The sequence below is a fragment of the Lathamus discolor genome, chromosome 2, assembly GCF_037157495.1.
Source record: "Lathamus discolor isolate bLatDis1 chromosome 2, bLatDis1.hap1, whole genome shotgun sequence".
Taxonomy (NCBI): Eukaryota; Metazoa; Chordata; class Aves; order Psittaciformes; family Psittacidae; genus Lathamus; species Lathamus discolor.
Genome location: NC_088885.1, coordinates 74,866,694 through 74,893,267, shown reverse-complemented (window position 1 = coordinate 74,893,267; position 26,574 = coordinate 74,866,694). Strand labels below are relative to the sequence as shown.

Here is a 26,574-nt window from a genome sequence, read left to right as displayed (position 1 = left end):
TCTTTTCTTCTTTTCTCATTCATTCTGCCCCATCTCCTTTGGGCACCTTGAGACCTGACATCCTTTTACATGGTTCAAGTTAGCAAGCTTTTCGTAACAGTGACCAAGTAGAAATTAATGACATGATACATGACAGGTAAGACAAGATGATATCATGTTCCTTTCTGCTGTCAAACAGAATTCTGTCTGAGACAGTTTCATTACTATCCAGTAGCTCACTTCCCCCAAGACGCTGACTATCCCCACCCTCACCATATCCTCCTGTATCTTCCTTGCCCTTCAGCAATCTCTATCTGCTCCTTTGGCCAGTGAGGGAAGGGGGCAGAGCTGGAGTCAAGCCTTGTTTCTAAGAGCAGAAATGTCAGGGAGAGGAAGGTTTAGGACTAAGGAAGAAAGTGGGAGGAGTGTTGCCACTCCTACTGCCTAGAGGGATCATCTGCCATGCAGTAAGGCCATGTCAGCTTCAGAGTCCAAGCTGAATCTCAGCTGCACCGGCAGGAGGTGGGGTGAAAGCCCATTCTTCCAGCCACAGAGAGCAACTGCTCTGCCTCTTCTTACGCATACTCTGCTAAGTTTCTTTAACCTGATGTTGCTTCTGTACTGCTGAATTGAAATTAGTCTTGGTCTACGGCTTGGTCTGTACATGTTCCCGGACAAGGAATTGGCAACCACAGAAGCAAAAGTTATAAAGAGAGCCATGGAAGATAAAGCCAAAGCTTCAGAATATGAAGGGAGACAAATCAAGAAGAAAGAAAAGTTTAAAGCAGCTGAAAAGGACAATTGCGCTAGTTTTAAACTACACAAAGAGAGTTCTGCTTTTGGCTTTGAAAGAGCTAAAAGAGCCACAAATACCAGTCCAGAAGATAATGGAGCTATGAAGATCTGCATACAGCTGAAACATAACTGAAAAGTGCAGTTCCAAAGAGCTCAGAAATGCTGTGGTAAAGAAAAGCAGATGATCATCAGGGTATTTTAAAAGAAAGTCCTCAGTTCAATACCATCCAGGTTCACACTACTGTATCTCTCACAAAAGCTTGAGGAACAAAATCAAAATTTTCATCTAATTCTGACTGACAGCAGAAAGAAATATGATATCATCTTGTCTTACCTGTCATGTATCATGTCATTAATTTCTACTTGGTCACCGTTACGACCTCGCTTGCTAACTTGAACCATGTAAAAGGATGTCAGGTGTCAAGAGACTGAGCTCCTTTGTGCAACAGGCAGAGAACATGAGAAATGGCAAGATGTAAGAATCTTGCAGTGGCAAAGATATCGATAAGACATGTTCAAATAATGTTAATGACACCCCAGCTCACACAGGGTCCTTGTCAGTCTGAGGGGGAAATTCCATTCCAAGCCCCTGTCTGGGAGTTACTCTCTTCCAGGACAATGGCTTACTGCCTTTGTATGTGCACTTAACTAGATAGTTCAGATCAGTCTCAAGGATAGCCTAAAAAGCATAAAATTACAAAGATCCAGCAGGTGCCAAGCAGCTCATTGAACAGCTAAGATATCCAGTACACTTCCACAGGCAAGTACTGGGGAAATTCTCCTGAATCTTCTGAAAATACCAACTGCCCTGTGAAATCCATGGTCATTCCACCAGGCAAGAATATTAACAGCAGAGCTGTATGAAAAAAAAAGCAAATGTTTAAATGGGTTTCTTAAAAGAGAGCACTTCCTCTGTACCCTGCTCTTGCACATCAGCACAAGGCTCCTGCTTAAGATGCACTCTTGTTTAGAAGTGCAGTTTGAAGATACATTGACTTGATATTCACATCTTCATCCCACAACATGGCACATCTTGCACTATAGTACTTCAGCCTGGGAAACTCCCATTAATGCAAAGCAGGATTCAGCTTTCTGATTCAGCAGTTGCGCAGCTGACATACAGTTACACCCTTTGAGAGATTTCTTTAGAAAAATCACAAGTTTCAGCCAAAGCGCGTACAAGCCCCATGTCATTACTCACAATGCAGTACTGCGTATCATGATTGAGAAATTCTGGCCACTTTTCATATTTTTGATGTTAACCTGGGATACTTTATAAATGCTCTCCGCCTGCGTCATTCAAAGGAAAGCTGCACCCTTGTGCATGTGAAAACCGTGTGTGTATTCATTAACAGATAAACTATCTTTTCAGATATAGAGATCAGTCCTTTCTTAGAAGTGTTGTGCTTCTTAACAGAGACAGAGCAAGCACTGCCTTTATTAATTACAGTGTCTAAGCCAAAGCATGTAGAAATAATAGTAAAGTATGATGAATTGAGCCAGTACTGTCAAATTTCACCACACCTTTGCTTTCTGCAGGTGTGGAGCCAAATGCCTCAATAATATTTATACAGGAACCTCACCACACCCTCTGGAAACTCATATGGGTTTAAATACTGTTAGAATATGTCAGCAAGGATTGCTTGGCAAGGGAATGCTTGCAACCTTACTTGTAGGAGGTACACAACAGATAGATATCTACTCTGTTTCAAAATAAAGACACGTGTATTCTCAACCAAAGCCTTAAAAGGAAAAAAGATATCCAAAGAACTAATCTCTCAAAAACTATTCGAGATTTCAGGGTGGTAAAAACTTATCCTAAATAAACATCTGTTATAGCACAAACCAAAATCTGTTATAACCAGTCAAAGTGATGCATAGAACTTACAAATGTTCTCTTTTTTTTCAGTTGACAAGGTTAGGAAAAGCTCATGCTGTGCTCTCAACTACATTATGACAGAGGCATCACCCAGAAGAGAGTCCTCAGCACAGGAAAGTATCTAGTCACTCAATAACCTCACTAGTTTCTCAGTTGCTGTCCCCCTTACAGTGTTTAACTCTAAATCACACAGAGATTTAGAGAAAAATACATCAGGGATTAATTTAATCAGGGACTAAAATATTCTCAGATTTCAAAGCCTTTCTCCTCCCCATTGTTGGTGTATCTCTGAAGTCCTTTTAAGGCTTTTGGGACATTTAAAACCCTATCATGTTTATAAACTACTGGCCTGTTCTGGCTGAGCCAAAAACCTGAATAGAGTGCTCGGCTGATTGAACCAGGAATTCTTCCCTCCTGGGTAAATAAACAGTGCTTATAATGGTAAAAAAATATTTGAGGATGTCAGGGAAACTGAAAATTCAACTCTTTCTTCAAACATCACTTCTTCTTTTGATCCACCTAAATACAGAACATGCTAGTTTTGATTTAAATCAGATTTTCAAAAGCTATACAGAATTGATAGCCAAAATATGCTACCAATGAACATGAAAACCAGCCATGGAAAGCTGTATCCTAAAATAGTGTGTGAAAGCAGAACCTACCATTTTTCTGTGACAGCCTTTCTCTCAAGACCCTCAAGAGCCTTTATAGAGCACTTAATTATATTGTGTTCAGACATCAAGCATTTCATTTACTCCTAAATCTAGGTGCTAATGTACAGGACAACACACTGTGCAAGAAAGTCACAATGACTTGTGCTAAGTTATACTGAAACCGGAGGAAAACAAAATGCATTTATATAGCTGCAATCTGGCCACGGCACTCATGTCTTGCCAGTATTTGTCCTGACCAAATATAAATGTGAATGCCTACAGTAAGAGAGCCCACAGGTTTACTTCCCTCAGGAAGTTACTATTAATACAAATATAAGTCTTCTAGTGTGCTGATGTGTTGACTTAGTATGGAGTAGGAGTGAGAGTACCGCTGCTCCTGAGTCAGAAGTAGCACCACCCATTGAATTGAGTCCTCTGGTAGTGTTACTTTAAAAGGACACTGGAAAACGTTATCAATTCATCACATTGATTTAGCATATGATGTCCTTTGAGTCTAGTATAATTTTAGTTACACAGTATGCTTTTTTGTTTTTTGCTAATAACCAGCCATGCCATTCAAAAGGTGTTTTAAAAAGGAAGCTTTAAGATCCTGTACAAAGGCACAAGCCACTCATTCCCTCTAACCCAGCATTTCTGCATAAGCAGAACACCTCAGCCACTTCTTGTAAAGCAGTAAGTGATATTACAAGTTAGCAAATTAAATTCACCCATTTTAAAACCAGAAAATCCACAGTAATTGCTCTAAGGGGTAAAATCTATACAATACTACCTATTATTCATTCAACATTGTGGCTAAATATGCAAATATTACTCAAATCATTTAGGCTTTGGGAATCACTTAAGGCCAATGTAAACAGATTACAACTTTCCCAGGCACAATGGATGCAATTAATTATGCAGTGAACATCTCTCGTACGCTATGTTGCTCTCTGAAAAACCTAACAAACAGATGCATCTAATTATAACTCACACCGAAACCTGCTGGTTTTGTGTATCTACAATTTCAAAAGAACCAAGGGGCAGGAAAACACCATCTGATTAAAGCCGTGCGGTTCCTCACAGGTAGAAAAGCAACTTTAACAAAGCCTTTGGTTCCCAAATTATTTTGATGCAGAAGGGTCACCATTGGCAAAGGACGCTTTGCAGTTGCACCTTCCTATGTCCTACACCAAATTTTGCAGGTACTCCTGTGACTCATTCCTTTTTACAGGATCCTCTGTGCTAGCCACTGACATTATAGTTTTAGTTCATGTTAAATGTATGCTTATAGGCAGAAGAAAGGTCTCAGAAAGCAGTTTATGCCAAGAAGGTAGAATTAGTGAGTGAGTCTTGCTCAGTGCAGAAGAAGCAGCTGTGGAGAGACAAGTACCTCCTAACGATGTCTTCAAGGTGGTATTATCAACAGTGCAGAGAGGTAAGGAATGAAATAAAGGGAAAGGGTAGGAATACACAGGGGTTTCCTAAGTTAGGGGGTAGAGAGGGGATGAACAGCTACAAAAAAGACAAGAGGAAAGGACAGCATGACTGCAAGGAGAATCAGGGAAGGAGGTGTTTTAGTAGGCAGGACAAGGGAAAAAATAATTTTGCAGAATATCCATTTATGGAATGGAAAACAAGGAATAGCTCTCTGGGTGCTACACTGGTCAAACAGCAGCTTTCAGATAAGGGTGGGGAAACAGAAGCAGAAGAGAAATGAAGTCAAACCTAAGACCCACACCAGGTTCTAGTCACCAGTGATTAAAAAAAGCAAAGGTCCTGTGCCTGTTTCTCAACCTTCACTATCCCACAGTGACAACATTTCCCTGGTTGTACAGTCTTAGAATCCTCTGAAATGAACGAAATTCATATTTCTAAAATAGAAACCCACCAGAAGTGACAAATACCTTCTCAATATGAAACAGACAATAGAATAACTCAAATATAAGAAGTCACTGTCTTCTCTCTGTCTGTTCAGTTAATGTGTCTAATTTCAATTAGACGAATCATAAAACAAGTATGTCAGCAACTGCAATTTTAAAACCCTCCAAACCACAAAAAAAAAAAAAAAAAAAGCTGTTTAAAGTAGTGTGGGTTCAAGTTGTTACTAGCCTGTTGCCAGAAAGGTGTTTATAGAAACACTTGTGCAGTCAGTTTTGTAAGTTTCTTGTATGGTATCATTCTCACCATCACTTCACATCCTACTCTGAGATGATTCAGTTCTTCTGAATGTGGGATGTGGCTTACAGGGCATACAGTCATGAGTCATAAGAACTGTCCACTATAAATTTTCCCTACCCTTCATGTGAACTGCAGAAATCCTGGAGACAACCAGAAGAGCAGCATTCTTCCCTGAACAAAATAAGGTACCGTAATGATTTCTGGAGATTATTTATTTCATATACTCTTAGATGGTAGTGTTGCTTTGCTGACAAATGCATAGAAAAGAAAGGAAGCAGAGATGTGAACTGGAGATTGAAAATGCTTGGGAAAGTGATTTACTTGCACAGGCATTGTCTAGAAGGTGGAAGTCTTATACAAGAAGAGCAATTTATTGTACAGAGTTCTATGATTTCTAGAGCTCACTGGCTAGCATATCTATCATGCTAGATATCTATCTTATATCATATCTATCATATCAGCAAAGTAAGGACCACCGTGTTTGCTTAAGTCAGCTAATTTGTTCTTGTGCTCTGTAGTTCTTATGAACATCAGGTCAGCTCTTAGTTTGCAAGTTACTCAGGACACAAACTGTCTTTAATCTAAGGCCATCTAGTCCCAGCCTAGTGCTCTCAGCTAAGCCAGCAATGCAAATGACAAACAGCAACATTTGTGGTCCACCGAATATTGAAACTGTCCTGCAGAAGAACTGGGAAGCTAAGATCTGGGATAGCACTGTAAGAGAGAGTTTCAGGACATTTTTAAAAGTCAAAATGGGAATGCTTATCATGCAAAAGTCAGGGCAATGCTTGCCCAAGCATTGGCAGGAATATTTTGTCCTAAGGAATATCCTAAAGGAATAGTTTGACTGTTACTGTTAACAGAGCATTTGCTCACTACAGTGCAATAACGGTCCTGGTGAACAAATACAAAACAAGGTTGGAGGCTGATTTCCCCCTAACCTAAATGATAGCTAATGAGTGTCATCAGTGAAACAGGACATGCTAAACCTTGTCTGACTTTATAATGGTTAATCCTCCTCATTCTTAATATAGACAAATACTTTAAGAAACCCTTTAAATCACAAAAGAACATTCAAAAAACAAAGAGAAACTTGCAGACACATGTCAGTCATAATTAGTGGTTTGCTAATAGCATCTTTTCTCCCTTTCTGTGCAGGTTCAGAACAATGGAAGCTTTGAATAAAGCAAACACAAGCTTTGCTCTCGACTTCTTCAAACATGAGTGTCACGAAGATGGTGACAAGAATATTTTGTTCTCCCCTTTGAGTATTTCATCAGCTCTGGCTACTGTTTATTTGGGAGCCAAAGGTAACACAGCAGATCAGATGGCAAAGGTGAGTCTGAGCTTCAAAAGGTAGCTGTCTGAAGGTGTTATCTCTTGGAGTAACTTTATGGAAGAAATTTATTGTGATGAAACAGAGGAAAGCCACAAGCAGAAAAATTAATCAAAGCTCTACACACATATATGCTAGCTCACATTTCACCCACGATGTGCACTGCAATGAATAGATCAGTTCTCTACTTACGCAGGTCAAAAAAATAGTCTACTCTAGCCTCTGGAAACAGGCCTCCTACAAATGAAAGAAGTGCCACTGATGACATTGTTTCCTTTCAGATCTCACCAGTACAAAGAAGGGATTTTTATCCCAAAGATCAATAACTTGAGCACTCAGCAGGGAGCAGGAGACCTGGACTCTCCTTTTACTCTGCCACAGACAATTTCTATCTCATGTCTCACCTCTGGAAATGACTCCCCACAAAAAGACTCCCTCCTATAGCTATTGTAAGTTTTGCACTTTGCTAAACATAAATCCACTTCCACCGGAGCAGAGAACAAATGTGGTGAGACTACAAACATTGCTTTGGGGTATGTATTTTACAGGCAAAATCTGTAATCTGCTGAAATCCGTAAGTCATATTTGTGCAAAGTTCCTAGCTTCAGCAGGCGGCTGTGGGAACAACCTCAGTGCACAGTTATCTAGCTCCTATCATAGAAGGTGAGGCTTGTGAGTTGCCGTCTGCTAAAGCAGAAGTTGTCCAACCTGCTAAGGCAGATCTAACTTCTGATTTATAGGACAGAAGATGGCCGATAGGGTAACAGGGAAAGGAGCAATCTTCTGTTAAGAAGAAAGGAAAACAAACAAAAAAAGGGGGCATAGCTCTTACAAAAAATTGTTCCAAGGCTGGATGCACCCCTTTGTAGTCTGGGTAAAGTGTACATGCTCAGAACAAACTATTTAAGGCATGAAACTGCCAGCACTGTTCTTCATGCCTTCTGACACATAGCAGCACTACATTTAAATTTGTGCTTTGGTAGCCTCCACTGGGAGATAATTGGTTCTTCCCAGGTATTTATCAGTCAGCCCAGGGCGTTCCTATCTAGAGGAATCTACCTGCTTTGAGTTGCAGGTAGATTCCTCTATATAGGCCAGGTACATGAAAGTTTTGCCCTGCAGCCTTAGTGTGCTTTAGTGTGCGCAAGCCATTTTGTACACATGGACCTTGAGACCCAACCAAAGATTCCATATTCAGTCAGGAATACGAATAAAATATGAGTTTGGCTTTCTTCATCACCGCTCCCATGACATCACTGAAAGATTTTACTTCAATCACAGATTTTCTATTGTCGCATTTATTATTGTGTTTTTCCACTATAGGTACTTCACTTTAACAAAGCTGAAGGAGCCAAGAATGTCACCACAACCATAAAAATGCAAGTCTTTTCCAGAACGGAAGAGCGTCTAGCAAACCGATGCACTTGTTTCCAGAAGGTATCTCATCAAGTCTAGTGATCAAACTATGGGCATGGTCACATCTTCTCTTGCTTGTATTTTCCTTCCACATTTGCATTTGCATGTTTGTCTTCCTCAGACATAGTGTGCACAATTAATTGGTACAGCATCCTGTGATACCTTCACCTAATGCAACACTTACTACATGCTTCCTCTTTTTAGGAGGAACTGCAAAAACTAACCTCAAATTTGCAAAATTTAAAATTTAATGTTGCCATTCTCTGTCAATAGATCTGATCTTTTTCCTTTAGCTCTGAGAAGAGATTTCTTTCTCAAATTATTACTGCTCAATAGCTAGCTATTTAGCAACAACATGTTCTTTGAACAGTCATGGTTACTATCTCAGAGAGCTAATCACAAGAACAGAGCTGCCGTTACACACATTTGATTGCAGCATCAAGACAACAGAAACCAGAACATTAACTTTTCCAGGCTACCTGTGCTTGGTATGTTTCAGAAATTAAGTAGCCATTTCAGTTGAATAGTTAACAAATTGACATGTAACTTCCCAAGATAGAACAGTTGCTTGTAATAAGCCTTAGCGTAATGTAAATCGTATTCCTGAGATATTTCTTTGACATACTGGCAGGTGTCTTGTATCAAAGTATACACAATTTAACATAGCAGAAAAATATGGAAAAGCAAGTGTAATCCTTCTGAGTTAGTAAAAGCTGTTTTTCCTCATTGACAATTCAGCCAAGGTGGTGTCAAGCTCTTTTCCCTGTTTTTTCCTGTCATCCTTCTTCTTTGTGGGAGTAAGCCATTTCCCTGCAGCCTGCCCACAAACCCCCAGCGGTGGCAAGTTCTGATGAATGGGCACTGGGATCTACATCCCACAGCCAAACCCTGTGGTGGGAAGATTTATTTTAGGGGCTATGTCAACAACCCATTTACACTGCATGAACAAGAGAGGGATTGTTCCTCCTGAGTAATACATCCGAACTGTAAGAATTACAGAGTGCTGTGAGTAGGGCAAAGGAACTGTTCTAACAGTTTAGAAATGCAAGTGTCTGTTAATGCCTCTGATTCTAATGTAATGACAAGAAGAATACAGCACAGGTACAGATTTTTAGTTTACTAATTCACAGCTTAACTTCCTTGAGATCATTTGAGAGTCTGTGCCCCATTCATTTAATCCTGTTACTTCAATATAAAGAATTTACTGCAACATAAAAAAAAAAAAAAAAAAAACAACAAAAAACACCCCTCAAAATAGTAACATTAAAAGCAAGATTAAGAAATTTAGGGGCAAACTTTCCATGTAATACACTTGACTTTCATAAACGAAAGGAGTCACACAGCCACATCTTCATGCATCATTTAACAATTACAGTCTGTCTCTCATTCACTGGATATACTTAGTTTCACAATTCCACTTACAAACCCTTAAATGTTTTACGTAGTTCAGGCTCTTAATGCTTGCATCTAGATATTCACAGTGTCGGTACCACCTCTGCAGCTGCTAATACTTTCAAATGATTCTTTTAATAGCTGTTTAATAGTTTAGACCACGTCCTGCGTTACAGTACAGGTAACAGATCACCTGAATAGAAATACTTGGAGCTGTGTGAAGGAAAAAGTTAGAAATTTTGAACTATTTTATGCAATAGATGGATAATGTCTTTTTTTTTTTTTCTCTCCCTTTTCTTCAAGACAGAAATTGGCAAATCAGATAATATCCATACTGGGTTTAAAGCACTCAACCTTGAAATCAACCAACCCACTAAAAATTATCTCCTTAAAAGTGTGAACCAGCTATATGGAGAAAAATCGTTGCCTTTCAGTAAAGTAGGTAGCCCATTTATTCAGATTATGCTGTGTCATTTAGCCTTTACAATCTATCTGTGACTAGATACCATAAACCATATAATCTAAAATATTTTCATTACATCTGCAAGTCATGTTGTTGTTCTTAACATAAATGTTTTCTATGAGACTTTTCCCAAGACACTGGACACTAAAATTTTAGTTTTATTGGACGTGTATCTGATTTCAGAATAATTTCCAGATGTAGTTAGGTGGGAGTGGTTTAGAACATAAATTGTGTATTTAAACTAAAAAATATTTTTTCCCTTTGACAAAATGCTGCGCTTGTAATCTAGGTAATTTTTAAATGTTTTCTCCCTCTTTGGTTGTAGCTAGTTATTAGCATTCATATTAGCAGGCAACAAAGATAAGACAGGTTTCTCTCTTGCACTGCAGGAATATTTACAGTTAGTCAAGAAATACTACAATGCAGACCCACAATCCGTAGACTTTGTGGGAGCAGCAGATGAAATCAGAAGAGAGATCAATTCCAAAGTCGAACACCAGACTGAAGGTAAGCTCCAGCCTCTCCCCTCACAATTAAAATGCTATTTTGGCATTGAACAAACTCTCTGTATCCAAGGGGCTAAAGCAGGCAAACAATTCACCTCAGAAAGGTAAATCAGATCAGTTTTCCTAAAGTAGTCATCTACTGACAAGCCCTTACAAAAATTAGTGTCCTCCATCTGAATATTGGAACAATGTGGCTTACTCTTCTTTACAAATCAGGATTATTCCAGTAACCACATATTTGTGAATAATCTCAAGCTGGATGCATGCCATATCAACACTTGGAATTTCCCTTGCTTATATCCATAAAAACTTTGCCAACACTCACACTGAAACAGTAAAACTGCATTAATGTGTAAATGTCCTGTTTTCTCTAGGTAAAATTCAAAATTTGCTGCCTCCTGGATCTGTAGATTCACTCACCAGGCTAGTCCTGATAAATGCACTCTACTTCAAGGGAAACTGGGCAACAAAGTTTGAAGCTGAAGCCACCAGGCAAAGGCCTTTCAAAATAAACACGGTATGGGAATATACTGTCCTATATCCTACATTGCGGGTGGAAAAAACAAGAAGATGGGGGAGAGAATTTCTGTCAGTCTTTAACCATGCAGCATTATTTCATCTAAAGCATACAGCTCATTTTCCTCACCACACATCAGCACAGATACTGCACACACATACTGGCACCTGAGCCGCAAGTAAAATTGTCAGATGCTGACTTGAAAGAAGCTTCCCTTCTTCAAAGGCAGAGAAAACAAAGAGGTGAACAAAACTGCATGGGTTTGTTCTTTACATTTTCGTTTTTAACCATACAAAAAATGAGAGTGGAATACAGATTCCTATAAAGGGTGTGACCTGAGAGAGTTTAGATGGGCTGCCTAGCCTCCATGGCCAGGAGTCCTCTGCAGATCCTGTGTCCTACCATTTGGAGCCATAAGGATATCTCAGCACGCTGGCAGCTTGTACAGTAAATACAACAAACCTCCACTGTGCTACTTTAACTCAGTCCTTTACTGTTTAGTCAGAGTACAAATGGCAAACATTTAATTTTATCTATTGCAGCATACAACTAAACCAGTGCCCATGATGTACCTGAGTGATAAGTTTAACTGGACCTATGTAGAATCAGTCCGGAGTGATATTCTTGAGCTTCCATATGTCAACAACGACCTCAGCATGTTTATCCTTCTACCAAGTGACATCACCGGCCTACAAAAGGTAAAGCAACTGAGAACGTAAGTAATCTGAAAAATCAAGAGTGTCACTATTTACTTTATGAATGCACAAGGTAAAAGACCAGGGTGCAGTCATGTTTCTAGGAAGAAGGGAACTGATCAGGCTCAAGGAAATCCCAGACGTGGTCTAGCACTGTGAACCTGAATATCTTGGAGCTCAGACTGGATTTCTTACTCTTGATAGCTGGCACTTCTGTGGTTCCTAATGTTGATCAGTCTTAGAAACAACCCAAACTCCACCTCTTTCAGCTGAACAAAACTGAGGACGTCTAGCCAGCCCTGCTGAGATCCACTATCTGTATCCATTCAAACAGATATGTTTTCACTCCAAAAAAATCCCAACCAAACCACAAACTGGGCAGCCTCCATTACTTTCCAGGGTGTCCAGAGCTAATACATATGGACACTGCCACCTTCTGTAAGGAGACAGGTGCTGCCTTTGGATAACTAACTAAATTCTCATTCACATTAGTGTGTGTTCTGTAGATGAGAAGCACTTTTTAGTAAATTCTAAAATGTAGGGAATACAAAAATGTGAACAGACTACTGAAAAACTACTACAAATCAACCAGCCTCCTGTCACTTGACACTGATGTTTTTGTTTTAGAACTATTTAACCCTGTCATATTCCCTGACAGTTACTGAAAACAGCTAAAATACTGCATTGATCTGCTGTAGAAAAACATACTCCTTCAGCCAGAAAGATCTCCAGATTGGCCTTCCCCTACTTTTTTTTTCTTATGCTCTTACAACAGCTTGTAAAGGTCTCCATTTAAGAGAAGAAATAGCCCTTAGGGCACAAGTGTTTGAACACATTTTAATTGTCTGATTCTCTTTTTATTAACTGCAGCTAGAAAGAGAATTGACTTTTGAAAACTTGTCTGCATGGACCAGCCCTGAACTGATGGAGAAAATGAAAATGGAAGTTTATTTGCCCAGGTTCACATTAGAGGAGAAATATGACCTCAAATCTACTTTGAGCAGGATGGGGCTACAAGACGCCTTCATTGAAGGTCAGGCTGATTTTACAGGAATGTCAGAAAATGGCGATCTGTTCTTGTCACAAGTTTTTCACAAGTGTTATCTGGAAGTCAATGAAGAAGGCACAGAGGCAGCAGCAGCCAGTTCAGCAACACTGGCATCACGAAGTCTTGGTGCTACTGTTATTTTTGTGGCAGATCACCCTTTCCTCTTCTTTATTAGGCACAACAAGACCAAAAGTATCCTCTTCTTGGGAAGATTCTCTTCCCCATAGAAACTCAACATTTGTTAAACATATTCTTGCAACAATGAACGAACTGCACACCATGAAGAGCATCTCCAGTCTGTGCACTTCTTAATTTTCCTGTACCGTTGACAAATCTCTCAATGTTAGAAGAAAGCACATATGGAAAATAATCTGGAATTCATGCCTTTTGCTCATTTTCCTAGCCAAAGAACCCCAAAATGCTAGCACTACGCTATAAGCACCAAACTGTGCACAGAACAGCGCACTTTCTGAACGAGAACTGCCACAATGCAGAGCATACCAAGTTCTGATCTAGACCAGTAATTCCAAACACACTTGCTTTGGTACATAAGAAGAAAAGAACCAGGAAAAACTCATTACTGCGAAAAGCTGCTGTATCTCCATCAGTTTCAGCTCACTGAGCTGGTTATCCCATGACAGCTACCTTACCACATTCTTGCCAGTTTTATACCCACTTTGCAGCCTGCACAGTTGACAATGAAATAAACCTGCAAAATCCTGTGGTCTGATGGTGCTTCTTTCTTGCATGCAAAGGAGCTAACACATGTACTTTCTAATCTCTGCCCCACAGCAATTGGAAAATATTGAACAACACTGTAGAACTGGAAGAAAATAAAACACATGTCTTGAAACCTTCTCCTTTGTAACCTTTTATGCATTTAATACTGTTGCCAGCCCAGCACCCCACTGCTTTACTCTCATTTTGCTTTGCCACTTATTTCACCAGTTTGAGGCAAGATCAAATTAGACAATCAAGCCTCTAATACTGACTGCCTAAGAGCTTTCTGGAAGATTACATGCTGTCCTGCGTTCAGCTATAACAAGTATTTTTCTCCTTCTTAGTAGCTGGTGCGGTGCTGTGTCTTTTACTTTTCAGTCTGAGAACAGTGCTGATAACACCAATGTTTTTCGTTGTTGCTAATTAACACTTGTCCTGATCAAGGACAAGACTCACGCTCTGCCAGTGAGGAGGGGCACGGGAAGCTGGGAGGAAGCAGAGGCAGGACACCTGACCCAAACTAACCAAAGAGGTATCCATACCACAGCACGCCATGCCCAGTGTAACAACTGGGGGCAGTTACCCAGAAGGGCTAGATCACTGCTGGGATCGGGCTGGGTATCGGTCGGTGGGTGGTGAGCGGTTGTATTCTCTTACCATCTTATTTCCATTATCATTATTATTATTGGTGGTAGCAGCAGTGATTTGTGTTATACCTTAGTTACTGGACTGTTCTTATCTCAACCCATGGGAGTTACATTCTTTCAATTCTCCTCCCCATCCTTCCGGGAGCTGGGGGGGGTGGGGGTGGGTGGGCAGGGGGGGAGGAAGGGGGGAGGTGAGCAAACAGCTGCATGGTTCTGGGTTACCGACTGGACTTAAACCACAACACATTTCAGAACATATTTACTCCCATCACAGCCCTTTCTCCTAAGAGAGTGTCTTAATCAGTCATGCGTGTTTCTAGGGGATGCTCCTAACTCTGAATGCCCAACAGAGAGCAACGGACTGGGTCTTTTACAGGGCTTGCATACTGAAATAGCATCTTATTAGAAACATCTCTTCTTGGGATGGCAGGACTCCCTTTTCCTGACAGAGAGCAGATTGCTGACTGCCAATGAGTCCTTTTTGTTTTCTTCATCTGGCTAGCTGCTTCCAGGGCTCCTTCTAGCTCTGCTTCCCAAATAGGAAAGAGCATAGGAGAAGTGTTGTGAAGCAAGTGCTTAATTCTATCCCCATACCACCTCGATAGCACTACCTCTGTCTCAGCTGTGAAACATGATACAGGACCCCTTTGAGTTCAGATGCTATTCTGCCATGCCATGCTTCACCTAATGCAAGGGCTTCATGTTACCATGGCCAAGCCTCTTAAGCACTTCCTGATGTGCTTCAGGAATAAAGACAGGAAAGCCACAGCTGGGAGGCCAAGGAGGAACACAACCATGACAATGTGCACCCAAACCAAATCATAGGCTATTGAAAACAGTGGAAATATGAGTCAACTTTTTTCTCTCCTTCAACTATTTTAAGCCTGGTTGCAAAGATGCCAGTTAATGTCCTCTTGGCAGTGCCAGATCATTACTAAGTGGCAATGACCACAACACCTGAAGGGTGAGCTGCACGTTAGGGAACAACTTTTTCCCCAGGTGAGCAGCACAGCACTAGAGAAGGTTGCCCAGAAAGGCTCCAAGCAGGAAGTAGGCCTCTGGATGTCCCTTTCAATTAACATGTGCAATTTTCTCTATCTTGTCAACAGCAATTCTGCCTTGCCACCTCCCTTTTTCATCCTGCCTGGCATTCTTGCACTTTGACTAGCAAACAGAGGTAGCTTGCTTATCCTCAGCGTACATTTTTGGGACTTGGAGCCTCTCACTTTGGGGCTTGGGCTTTCCCACTACCTAACCATTCAGCTGACCTTTCTCTTATCCTGATTTCTTGAGGACTTACTCATCATATTAAACATTTGTTTAATTTCTGTCATTTCTTCACTGCCTTGCATAACACTGATTTCTGCTACTTTTTACAAGACTTGACCCACTCTGTTCCTGTAATCAGGCTTGCAGCAAAATGCTTAGCACACAGTACAGTTTCCTTCCCTTCCTCCATTACTCTTCCCCTGTCACCCAGGGTCTTACAGTTGTTGCCACCACCTTCTCCTTCTTCCACCACCCAACAGCACCCTGTCTCTTTTCTGGGACTGCAGAGTGACAACTACTGTGCCATGTTTGCCTCCATTGTATTTTTTCACTCCATCTTTGCTCAAGCCCTCCCAGTGAGGTTGTTTTAGTCCTTGCCCTCCTTCACTACCTGCAAGTACTGTGCAGTAACTCAGTGCTTTGTAGAGTTTCTCTCAAAAGATTCCTAGTCATGGCTGCAATGAGATTTCTTCACCACATAACCAGTGCAGTGTCCATCCCTTACCTGAATGGTCCTTCATGGCCTTGCCTCTATGCTCTTAATGATCTTCAGTCTGAATTTGTACTCCCTGTGTCTAAACCAATCATTAAGCTTGACATTTTATGCTGACGTACCACATCTGAAACCCAGGAGTCACAGCTGCACAAAGCTACAGAGGAGAATCAGGCCTACAATACCTGCTTATAGAATCATAGAATAGTTAGGGCTGGAAAGGACCTCAAGATCATCTAGTTCCAACCCCCCTGCCATGGGCAGGGACACTTCACACTAAGCCATGTCAAGCAAGACTCTGTTCAACATCACCTTTCAATGGTTTTATGTTTGTTTTTGCTGTTTATTTTGGGTCCAAGCCTTTCCTCCCCATTACCCTCCACACTCATTTTAGAGTTGGACCTTGGAAAACAGTCACTTCAATTTGTGTTTAGAGTTTAATGCACTAGAGAAATTGTTGCAGGGTTGAGGTTATATTTACTACAAAAAGCATTCTAGTTGTGCAACCTTTCTACTAGTCATTTATTTTAAACAACAGACCAGCTATCTTCAGTTATGTCCACAACACCAGAAGACCATTGGAACAGTTGAACTGTTCTGCTATCCCATCAGTAGACTATCATGGTGTAACAACAGAGCTGAGATCTTAATTCCATTGTCCTTTTGAAATATCTAAACATGAAAAGTGACAAGGTCAACAAAGAGGACAAAGTTACGTAAGGTCTTTTGAGGATGTGGTAAAAAGGAGCTTTGCGTAGGCAGAAACAACATGGATGGAGGGAAGAAGGAAAGGGAGGCGCAAGGACTACTATATAAATGCATTCCTTGCTTAACACACAAACACAGAACCTGACTGAGGACAAGACATAAGACTTCTCTCTTACAGGATCAGAGGTAAACATTTAAACCAATTTAAGTAATTTTTCTGATACTTTTAAAAATCAGTTTGCGGCTCGTATGGCTGCATAAGTAATTTAAAATATACCACTGCTATAGGTCTCTGGGGCTAAGGAAAAATGCTAATTTGGGGCATAACATCACAAGAAGGGAAGTTTTCTTAGGGCAGTAACTGTCTTACTAATTAAAATCTCCAATTTGCAATGGTCTGCAACCAAACACTTGATAAATACCTGTAGACTTCAGAGATTGTCCCATAATTTCTGTTGCTCCATTCCATAGATATACATCTTAACAATAATATTAACAACGACAATAACAGCAATGACAACATTTCTGATCTCTTAACTGGAAAACATAAGGCAGGCACTATTGAGCAGATATTTTGAAGTCTGAAATACTCATAACCTCAAGGAATCTGCCAGTTTCTGGGAAGTATAAAATTGCTGGAATGCACAGGAGGGGTGGTAGGTAAACATCATGAGTAAAACTCTTATCAGTCTAAAAGCAAATATCAGAATAGGTAGCTGGGCAGGAGAAGCACATGAGCCTAAGAGTTATGACTAAATTCCTTCCATTCTTTCCCTGTTTCAGCTCTCAATTCTACACAGACCAAACAGGAAATCATGGGAAAATCAGGCGTGTTGTGAGCCTATGTACTAAAATTGCATTTAAATTCCCCTGGAACATTACTTTGATAAATCATTAGTTAAGGACAAAAAGGAAGAAAAATGAGCAGCTTACAAGTCTGCACATTTTTGAAAACCAAAAGCAGAAGAAAACACAAAGAAAATGTCCTCTGCAGAAAAGGACATATGTAAAATCATAGGAAAATATTATTTGAATAACAAAAACCTAAAAGAAATTGCTGCTTCTAACAGATGGAAAACAGCATCTGTGTGGAAGACAAAGCATACAACTAGGCTATTAGTTTTAGTGGGTGTCAAGGCATCGTGTTGCACATGTAACATTTCTCACTAATATGCACTTTTTATGGAATTTTAAACATTCAAATAGTACAATTCTGCCTCTTGCCTCTTTCCAGGTTGCAGCAATGGAACTGGCCTCAACATCAGTTGGCAAGTTTACAGTTGATCTTTTCAACAGTCTGAATGAGGCCAACAAGGGCAAAAACATTTTCTTTTCCCCCTGGAGCATATCATCTGCTCTGGCTCTGGTGTACCTGGGTGCAAAAGGCAATACAGCAATAGAGATGGCAGAGGTAGGTTGCTCTATGAAGCATACATCCCACATGATACCTGGCTCCTACAATGGCTTGCAAAATTTAGTGCTAGATAGAAAAAATTGCCACCACAACGACACGGAACCAAAGCAGACCAGAGAATAAATCAAGCGAATGGTAAATTTTACTAATTTCATAGCAGATCCCCCACTTCTCCATTAAGAGAAAGTGTCTTGTGGGTATCACACACTGAGCACAGAGGTTCTCTGAACCTGACTTCTTCTAAATTATTCTACACCTTCTAATTCATCCTGTGATTCTATGATTCTGTCACAGATTGGATATTCCCTTTGAGAAGCAAAGAGCTGGTTCCTGTAGCTCCTACCTGGCAGGAGGTCGCAGATCCCAGCACCCTCCCTCTCTCCCCTGTCCAGGATGCATATTTCTATCTTGATTTATGCTTTCCTAAACAACTGCCTGACAATCCAGCAGGAAAACAAGAAGGGCTTTGGTATCTCCACATTCTCTGACCCAATCCTTCTTACTGCCTGGCATATTGCTGGCTCAAAGGGATGCTCAGCACTGCCCAGGACTCTCCTCTGTGTCAGCACATTCTCATTCAGATGCCTTAGTACCATTATCTTGGGTAGAACCATTTTGGGTTTGCACAAACACACTGCTATTGCTGAGAGCAACAGGTGTGGAAGGGAGTTCAGCCTTGCAGCATGCAGACAGCACTGTCGATGCTGTGGGAGGGGGACTGTGTTACCCATTCTTAGTCTGGGATTTATGTGTACTACAGCTTCACCATCCCTTTGATTAGTCACCTAAGCACCAGGTAGCGCAATGAGCCATCATAGGGAGCAAAAGAAGACAACCATTTGATCCCCATTTGGCTTTAAGTCACACCAGTTCCTTCTGCCTGTTTCTCACTTTTGGAAACTCTGCTTGCAGGTTCTTCATTTCACTCAAGCAGCAAGATCTGAAGGCTCTTCTTCTGTGGCCAGACCTTCTCGGGGGAGACCAAAGAGAAGAAAAATGGTATCTATCAGACCTGAAATCTCAAGATAAAGAAACTTGAGAATCAAAATATCCAAACACAGCTTTAGAAGTCTTATATTTCTTGACTGCCACCCCCTTTAAATTACAAACCCCAACATACTTCACAACAGATTCAGATTCATTTCCTTTCACTCACTCAGATTCTGAGAAGCATGGAAAGGCAAGTCATTGGGATAGTCTGGAAGGTTTGCTATATGACAAATCAGTTAATCCAGCCGTAAAGAAAGCCATGCAAATAGCAGTGATGGTAGACTTAGAAAAATAAAAAGGAAGAGAGTGAAACCCAAATCCCTCTCACACATACATCACCTAGTGCGTTTTGAAAATTTCATTAAAAAATGCAATTTCTGAATGTATGGTTTCTCTTCCCAAGGATCCTGAGCACAAGCAAGCTGAAGATATCCACTCTGGCTTCAAAGAGCTCCTAACTGCCATCAACAAACCCAGAAGCACTTACTCACTGAAAACTGCCAACCGCATTTATGTGGACAAAACTTTTGCATTATTGCCTGTAAGTTAAGTCTCGGACAGGAGCAAGAAAAAGTGCAAAAAATATTTCTCATTTTAACTGCCTGCCGCTAATAGATCAGGTTTGAAGCTGCCCCTGAATACTGTAACTAAGATCCCCGGAATCCAGTGATACACTTATCTGGAAAATACCAGTTGGTTTGTTCATAGTATTTAAGGATGCACTGCCCTTTGGCTATAGGGTAGGGATGCCTTTTCATGCAACATGTCTTTATTACTGGAACCCTCAACATATACATTTATAAGCGAGGCATGAAAATAAGCACATCCATGGGATGTGCACAGTCTTCCTCCTTTTTCCAAATGAAAGTGGGAACAAAAGAAGAGAATATTCTGTCCTTTAGTTATTTCTTAGTTGTTAACTTGTAGTCTAACAGAGAGTAACAAATAAAAGCCTGCAGTACTCTAGGCCCAGAATCTATCAAGAAGTCCAAGAGCTAAAAAATTCCCTTTGGGACTGAAAAACCCAGTATAGTATAGAACTTACTTTTTTTTACATGTGTATGTATTTTATTTTTCAGGTATACATACAGCTCAGTAAGAACTACTACAAAGCAGAGCCACACAAGGTTAGCTTTAAGACAGCACTGGAACAATCCAGAAAGGAAATTAACACTTGGATTGAAAAACAAACTGAGGGTAAGCTGAACTCAACCCAACATTTTTCCTCTCTTACTCAATCAGCCTGCCTTTTGCTTTGGGCAGGTGCCCTTGCTTCTCCACATGCTACTGCAGCGGCCAGGTCAGTCATGCCTTGCAATGTGGACAGTGAGCAGAGATACTGTGGGAGGACAGAGAAAGAGCAGCACACTTAAGCAGCTTCAGATACCCGATCCAGATCTCAGTGAGCTCCCCGGGGAGCTCTGCTGTGCTCTTCATCAGCTGGTCCTCAAGCACAACTGCTGCCCTGATGCTGCACCCATGCGTCACAGGCAGAGAAGGCAGAGGAGAGAAACATCTCTGCCTGCCATTGTGCTCCAAGGCAGGTAGGAATGCTTACCCAACTGTACCACTCTGCACCAGCCAGAGGTGCTAGCCCTCTTTTACCTGGTGTAACAAGCTGGTGAGACAGTATATGGCTTCCTGCTTCTAGCTGCTTGCCATGAAGCTGTGATGTTTTCTGGGGAAGGAGTCAATCGCTGTCAGCTAGCCAGGAGAATCAAGCAGCAAACAGCTTTAGAAACTTAAACAAGCTAATTGATTGATGTCAGGGGAGTATTTTAAGAAGTACAACACCGAGGCATGGACTTTTTCACTAAGGAGCTGAACTGAGAGAAAAGCCAGTAAAACATGTCCTCATTGTGTTACACTAGAATAAAACCAACTCTTCTGATTTCAAAAGGCAAAATCAAGAATTTTCTGGGTCCACGAGATGTGGCATCCTCTACAAAGCTGATCCTAGTAAATGCTGTTTACTTCAAGGCAGAATGGGAAGTGAAATTTCCGGAAGCGAATACAGTTTTGCAACCCTTCCGACTGAGCAAGGTAAGCTCCTCCAGTAACCTTCTTACTGTAAACAGCCTGGTGACAACAGCTACTGCTCTAATCTTTCCATTTCATAAGTCTTTTAGGTATCCCTGTAGTAACTAGGCTGTCTGTAAAAAGCTGGTTGTAGCAAAATGTGTCAGTGCTCAGCTCACTGCAACATTAAGATGCTGCTCAGGTAAATGTTAATGAGGTCCAGGTAACAGCTACCATTTCCAGAAACACTAGAGTCACTTCAGACTTTTTTAAAAACAGTGCTAAAAGGGCTATGTTGTAAAAACATGATTTTGAGACTCCACGCTTCACGGGGAGGAACTACATGCCATGTCATAGGCGAGTGCAGTAGTGCAGTACCCAAGCCTCTGTGCTGAGCAGCCTAGCTAGGCACAAACATACCCGCCTCAATACAGCTGCCACAGGGTACTCTGAAGGGCTGCACAGTTGGGCAAGACTAGAAGAAATGTGAGTGGATGTGTCTAGAACAGGTGTCAATGAATTCCTATCAAAAGACAAGAGCTCTCTGCAATTTCCACCAAGTGTATAGCTTCTGCTTTCTGATTAGCATGTATACAATGGCTACTACCTTGAATGAAGGGCTGCAGATGTTAAGAGAGGTTACATACTCCTGAAAAGGTGACTGCTTTCCAGGAATATCCCTCTCTATGAGCCCCTTTACTCAGACAATAGTGTCACCTCCTGATAAGGGCTGTGACATAAAGAGCAAATGGCTCTTCTTATTGCCAGAGAGGGGTCCACAGAAGAAGTGCACAAAACTCATTCTCTTACATCACAGCTGTTTCTCTGTTGCAGTGTTGTAAGACCATATCCCATAGCTGCTCCGTCCTCATAATCCCTACAGACATTTCTAACTCTCTTGTGTGGGCTGCTGTGCATGTTTTGGGCGGAAAGGAAAAATCAGTCAGTTCAGCCCCCCAGCAAAATATTCTAGACCAAACACCAAGATAAGAAATATTGTCTAGTCGAGAAAGGCTTTGGAAACGAATAACAAATCATTGTTGCAAAAACTGCTTACAGAAATGTGCTCTCCCTTCACTGCACTGAGTCACCATCCTCATTCTTTTCAAGAAATGATTTCTTACTTATAAATAAATACTTCACAGAGCATGACCAAGCCTGTGAAGATGATGTGCGTAAGAAATACATTTCCAGTTCTCATCATGGAAACACTGAATTTCAAAATGATTGAGTTGCCATACGTGAAACGTGAACTCAGTATGTTCATCCTCCTCCCTGATGACATCAAAGACGCCACTACAGGTCTTGAACAGGTAAAAAAAGTATGCTACATACATTTTGTATCACCACTCAGCCATAAAATAAAAAAAAGACAGGCTGGCAACTGTACTTTGCCCTCTGAGGAAATGCTCTTTGATCTCCTCAGTAGCTGAATAAATTTCTTTTAATACTTATCTAATGCCAAGAAGGTCCTCCACAGTGAGTGCCCTTAGTCTGGTAATAACTGAAAACAGTCAACAATGTGCATAACCAGATGCATAGCTCTTTACAGTCCCATGACTGACACCCAATCCCACATGATCTATAAGGGTTAAATCTTTCATTGCACATTCAGAAGTGACAGTACTGTAGAAGTAGTCATAGCTTCCTCCTGAAATAACAGACACCTCTTCTCCATGACCTGGAAGTTTACTACCCATCTTGTTCTCATTCTGTTTGCCCCACACACATTTGTTTGCTGCCTGAAATACTAGGATTTTGATGTGAATGATATGCTATAATAACGAGATCTGCCACTGTAGTTATTACAATTGCAAGACATTAAAATACTTGGCCTCTATTATTTCAAGAATACCTGCCATTGCTCTCCTTCTTTTGATCTGAGCTGAACCCTGGTAATGTAAGGCTGAGGACAGAGAGTGGCAGTGAAAGATTTTGCTGGAATCAGTCTGCTTTAAAATTGCCAATGAAATAGGTGCAATATTAACACTTGTTTCTATGGAACTGGACCAAACCATTTGCTACACCATTGGCAATATCCTAGCAATTTCCTTCACATCAGCACTGAATTTAAAGACTAGTGACATGGTTTAATGGTGGACTTGGCAGTCTTGTGGTAAATGTTGGACTTGATGATCTTAAAGGTCTTTTGCAACCTAGCTGATTCTATGAAAGAACTGCCTTAGGGGATGGCAGCTGTCGAGTGCCCTGTCTTTTCTTTTGCAAGGAATTTTGGAGAAGTGGTTCTCAAAACTTTACAGCATTAAGTCTCAGGTATTTGTTGCACACCTTGCCTCTGATCATCAGATAAACCAATCTATATTTCATGCTTTCAGCTAAATGCTAGATTTGCCATTTAAAGAGCGTTTCATTCATTAAATTGTCATGAAATTGACTAATTCGTTGTTAGAAAATTGTTTTTTCTCTTGTAAACATCAAATTCCTTCTCTTTCTTAAATGATAGCTGGAGAGAGAACTGACGTATGAGAAGCTGTCTGAATGGACTGATTCCAAGAAGATGACTGAAACTCTTGTGGATCTGTACCTACCTAAGTTCACACTGGAGGAGAAATACAACCTCAGTGATAATCTGAGCAGCATGGGAATGCGCAGTGCCTTCAGCAGCAATGCTGATTTCAGTGGAATGGCTGAGAAGGGTGGCATGCTCATCTCCAGAGTTCTTCACAAGTCTTTTGTTGCAGTTGATGAGAAAGGCACTGAGGCAGCTGCTGCTACTGTAACTGTAACACTAACAAGTTCACCGGTTGGCCATGTTCTGAAATTTAAGGCTGACCACCCTTTCCACTTCTTCCTCAGACACAACAAATCCAAGAGCATCCTCTTCTTTGGCAGATTCTGCTCTCCCCCAGAATAAGTTGTTACTTGCTCCTAGACAGCACCCTATGTTCACTGTTCAATGAAAAAATATGAACTGCAGTGTTAAAAGCTCAACCTTCAGCCATGTAGCCATATGTACTGAAAGTGTATGTTCTTTTTCTTCCTTCTGAAGTAAGGCAGCACCCAGAAACCACCCTGTCTCAAAGACCGCCCCTCTACTGCTCCTAATTGTTCTAATCAGACAGCCCTCCACAGAAAACAAAGTGCAGAGTTTTGCTCCCTTGCATCAAACCTGTTCTTCTGGCTTTGTTATTTGAGAGTAAGGCGGAGCCATAAAAGCTCTCTGCACACAGGCTTTCACCCAGCCTTATGCCAAATATGACTTCAAGGGAAATGCAGTTCACCCTCTTGAATCTCCCAGAGAGGAAAACCAGATTGTTGGAAATCAAAAAAAAAAAAAAAAAAAAAAACCAAAAAAAACCCAAAAAACAAAAAAACATAATACAAACCCAGAATAATATCAAAATACCCCTTACTTTCTTCTGTCTTACCTTACAACACATATATAGAAAAGTTACATTCTTCCTCTCCTGCTCCTGAAGCTTCATTAAAAAACAAGGCAGTGAAGGCAAACAGTCCAGCCCTTAACATTTAACTGCTGACTTCTAATTTCCTTGCATTTTTCCTCATTTTTCTCAACTTTGTAGTTTAAGGTTGCTGAGAGTTCCAAACAGAAAAATGCTAAGAAAACTATGAGCAACATGCTTTTTTGCTACTTCTTATTGATATGCAATCTGAAACATCAGAATTCAAACCTCCTCCCTCTTTTTAATTTTACCTAATTATACTTGTTTCCTGGCTAACATCTGCATGGTTTCCTTGCTACCTGTATTTTTGACCAGTATATGATTAGTAACTTGTGAGTGCATCTCAGCAAAGATAGTCATAGTATTGATAGAAACACCAGTGAGATTTTGATTGATGCTTTACTTCATAATTTTACCATGACCTGCATTTAATAAAATAAATTAACCTGGAGTTGTGTTTGTGTTATTCAGGACACTGACTTATCTGGTTCTCTTAAAGCATCCTGTAAGGAGCATGGCTAGAGCATGTTTCCATTCTTGCCATTCCAAGTCAACCACCACATCATCCCAATTGACAAAACCGAGGTACTTTGATACAGTAGTGTCTTACTTCCACTAGGCTTCAAACAGCCCCCAAAGCACTGTTATTCAACATGTTATTCTAGGCATTTACTAAATATATCTGTCACAACACACTATTAATAAAAAGTCTGACTAGAGCCTGTAGCCTAGAAGAGCACCTTCCAAACATCCCTTTCATTCATGTAGAACAGTGAACAGGCAATGCTGTACTGGCAACACTGGTTCCTTCCATTGGCTTAAGAGGGCAGAAGCTGTGCTTTCCTGTGGCCATAAGGAATAGCAAAAAGTTTTATAGCCATTGTGGGACTGTAACCACACTTCAGATAACATTATCTATGGCAAGATGTGAATACAGGAGGGAGTTTCTCTGAAAACATTTACTCAGCAAATTTCTACCTGTAATTACAACTCACTTCACCTCCACAAAAGGTATTCTATTTGAAATACACCTCCACCCAACAAAATATACCTGTATCTTCTTCCCTGTACAAAGTGCTGACTCTACAATCAGTGCCCTCCCTTGTCTGCAACCCTCAGGTCAAGGTTCAGCTGTCTGTCACCAAGGACCTAATTTGATGCAGCCCAGTTTTGTGTCGTTGACTCAGTTTTACTAAGAAGTTTGTTGTTTAAGTATGGAAAAGCACACAAGTGAAGGCCGTGTAAAATAGAAAAGTAAAAACACACAGACAGAAGTTACTGTCAGGATAGAACAGCAGCATAGCAAGGCTTCAGGAAATGAAACACTTGCATAAGGAGGTATAAAATCTAAATTTTTTAAATAATTAAAAATTGAAAGGTAACAACTAGCAACATAGCTTCTTCTAGGGAGCAGCAAAGACCAGTCCTCTTCCACTTGAGTAATGCCTGGACAGCAAAGACTCACCAGGGTGGTAAGCATGTTAATTCTTAGCCTTATATCATGTTAATCCTATCTGTCTGCTGTGTGTATTCAACAATAAGTAATAATGGGGAACTCCTAAATTGGGTATAACCAGTTTGAAGAGAAACTTCATGTAAGTGCAAAAGTTGCTCAAAGAGATGAGAAGAGTTCCATGCCAAACTGATTGAAAGGTCTTTCCATGCTTATTTCTGTACATCCCTTCACTTATACCACACTGCAAGGCTCTGCAAAGCAATACCTCTGAAGGGTCTCTGAGGAGCTACAGAACGGTGTCTCCGAGGAACTACAGAACAGTGTCTCCCAGCTGCTGAGAAGTGCAAAGGGTCAAACAGGCTGGTTTTGGCACCAAGCTACTCCCAGTTTCAGCTTTGCTTGGAAGATGATGCCAAAGAGCACACCTTCCAGTAGTCCTGTAGGACATAGCTGAATGGGACTTCCTGCAGAGTAAAAGTCCATAACTGGACTTAGTTTAGCACTGATTTTAAACTGTGCTCCTTTTTACTGCATGTAACTGGAAAAGAATTGATCTTCAATAAATGCCAAAATGGC

The 26,574-nt window shown here is 40.8% G+C and overlaps 2 protein-coding genes across 2 annotated transcripts; both read left to right on the top strand.

Annotated features, from left to right (window-relative positions):
* The first annotated feature begins 5,610 nt into the window (after positions 1 to 5,610).
* LOC136008362 (serpin B10-like) lies at positions 5,611 to 13,577 on the top strand. Its single transcript, XM_065667478.1, has 8 exons — positions 5,611 to 5,669; positions 6,643 to 6,820; positions 8,144 to 8,257; positions 9,932 to 10,066; positions 10,481 to 10,598; positions 10,972 to 11,114; positions 11,657 to 11,812; positions 12,680 to 13,577. The coding sequence occupies exons 2-8, from the start codon at positions 6,653 to 6,655 to the stop codon at positions 13,082 to 13,084; spliced, it is 1,239 nt and encodes a 412-aa protein (XP_065523550.1). The 5' UTR covers positions 5,611 to 5,669; positions 6,643 to 6,652; the 3' UTR covers positions 13,085 to 13,577.
* Positions 13,578 to 16,775: 3,198 nt separating this feature from the next.
* LOC136008363 (heterochromatin-associated protein MENT-like) lies at positions 16,776 to 24,993 on the top strand. The gene is made up of 8 exons (XM_065667479.1): positions 16,776 to 16,880; positions 17,929 to 18,105; positions 19,021 to 19,107; positions 19,502 to 19,639; positions 20,178 to 20,295; positions 20,999 to 21,141; positions 22,263 to 22,430; positions 23,582 to 24,993. The coding sequence occupies exons 2-8, from the start codon at positions 17,938 to 17,940 to the stop codon at positions 23,990 to 23,992; spliced, it is 1,233 nt and encodes a 410-aa protein (XP_065523551.1). The 5' UTR covers positions 16,776 to 16,880; positions 17,929 to 17,937; the 3' UTR covers positions 23,993 to 24,993.
* The last annotated feature ends 1,581 nt before the right edge of the window (positions 24,994 to 26,574 follow it).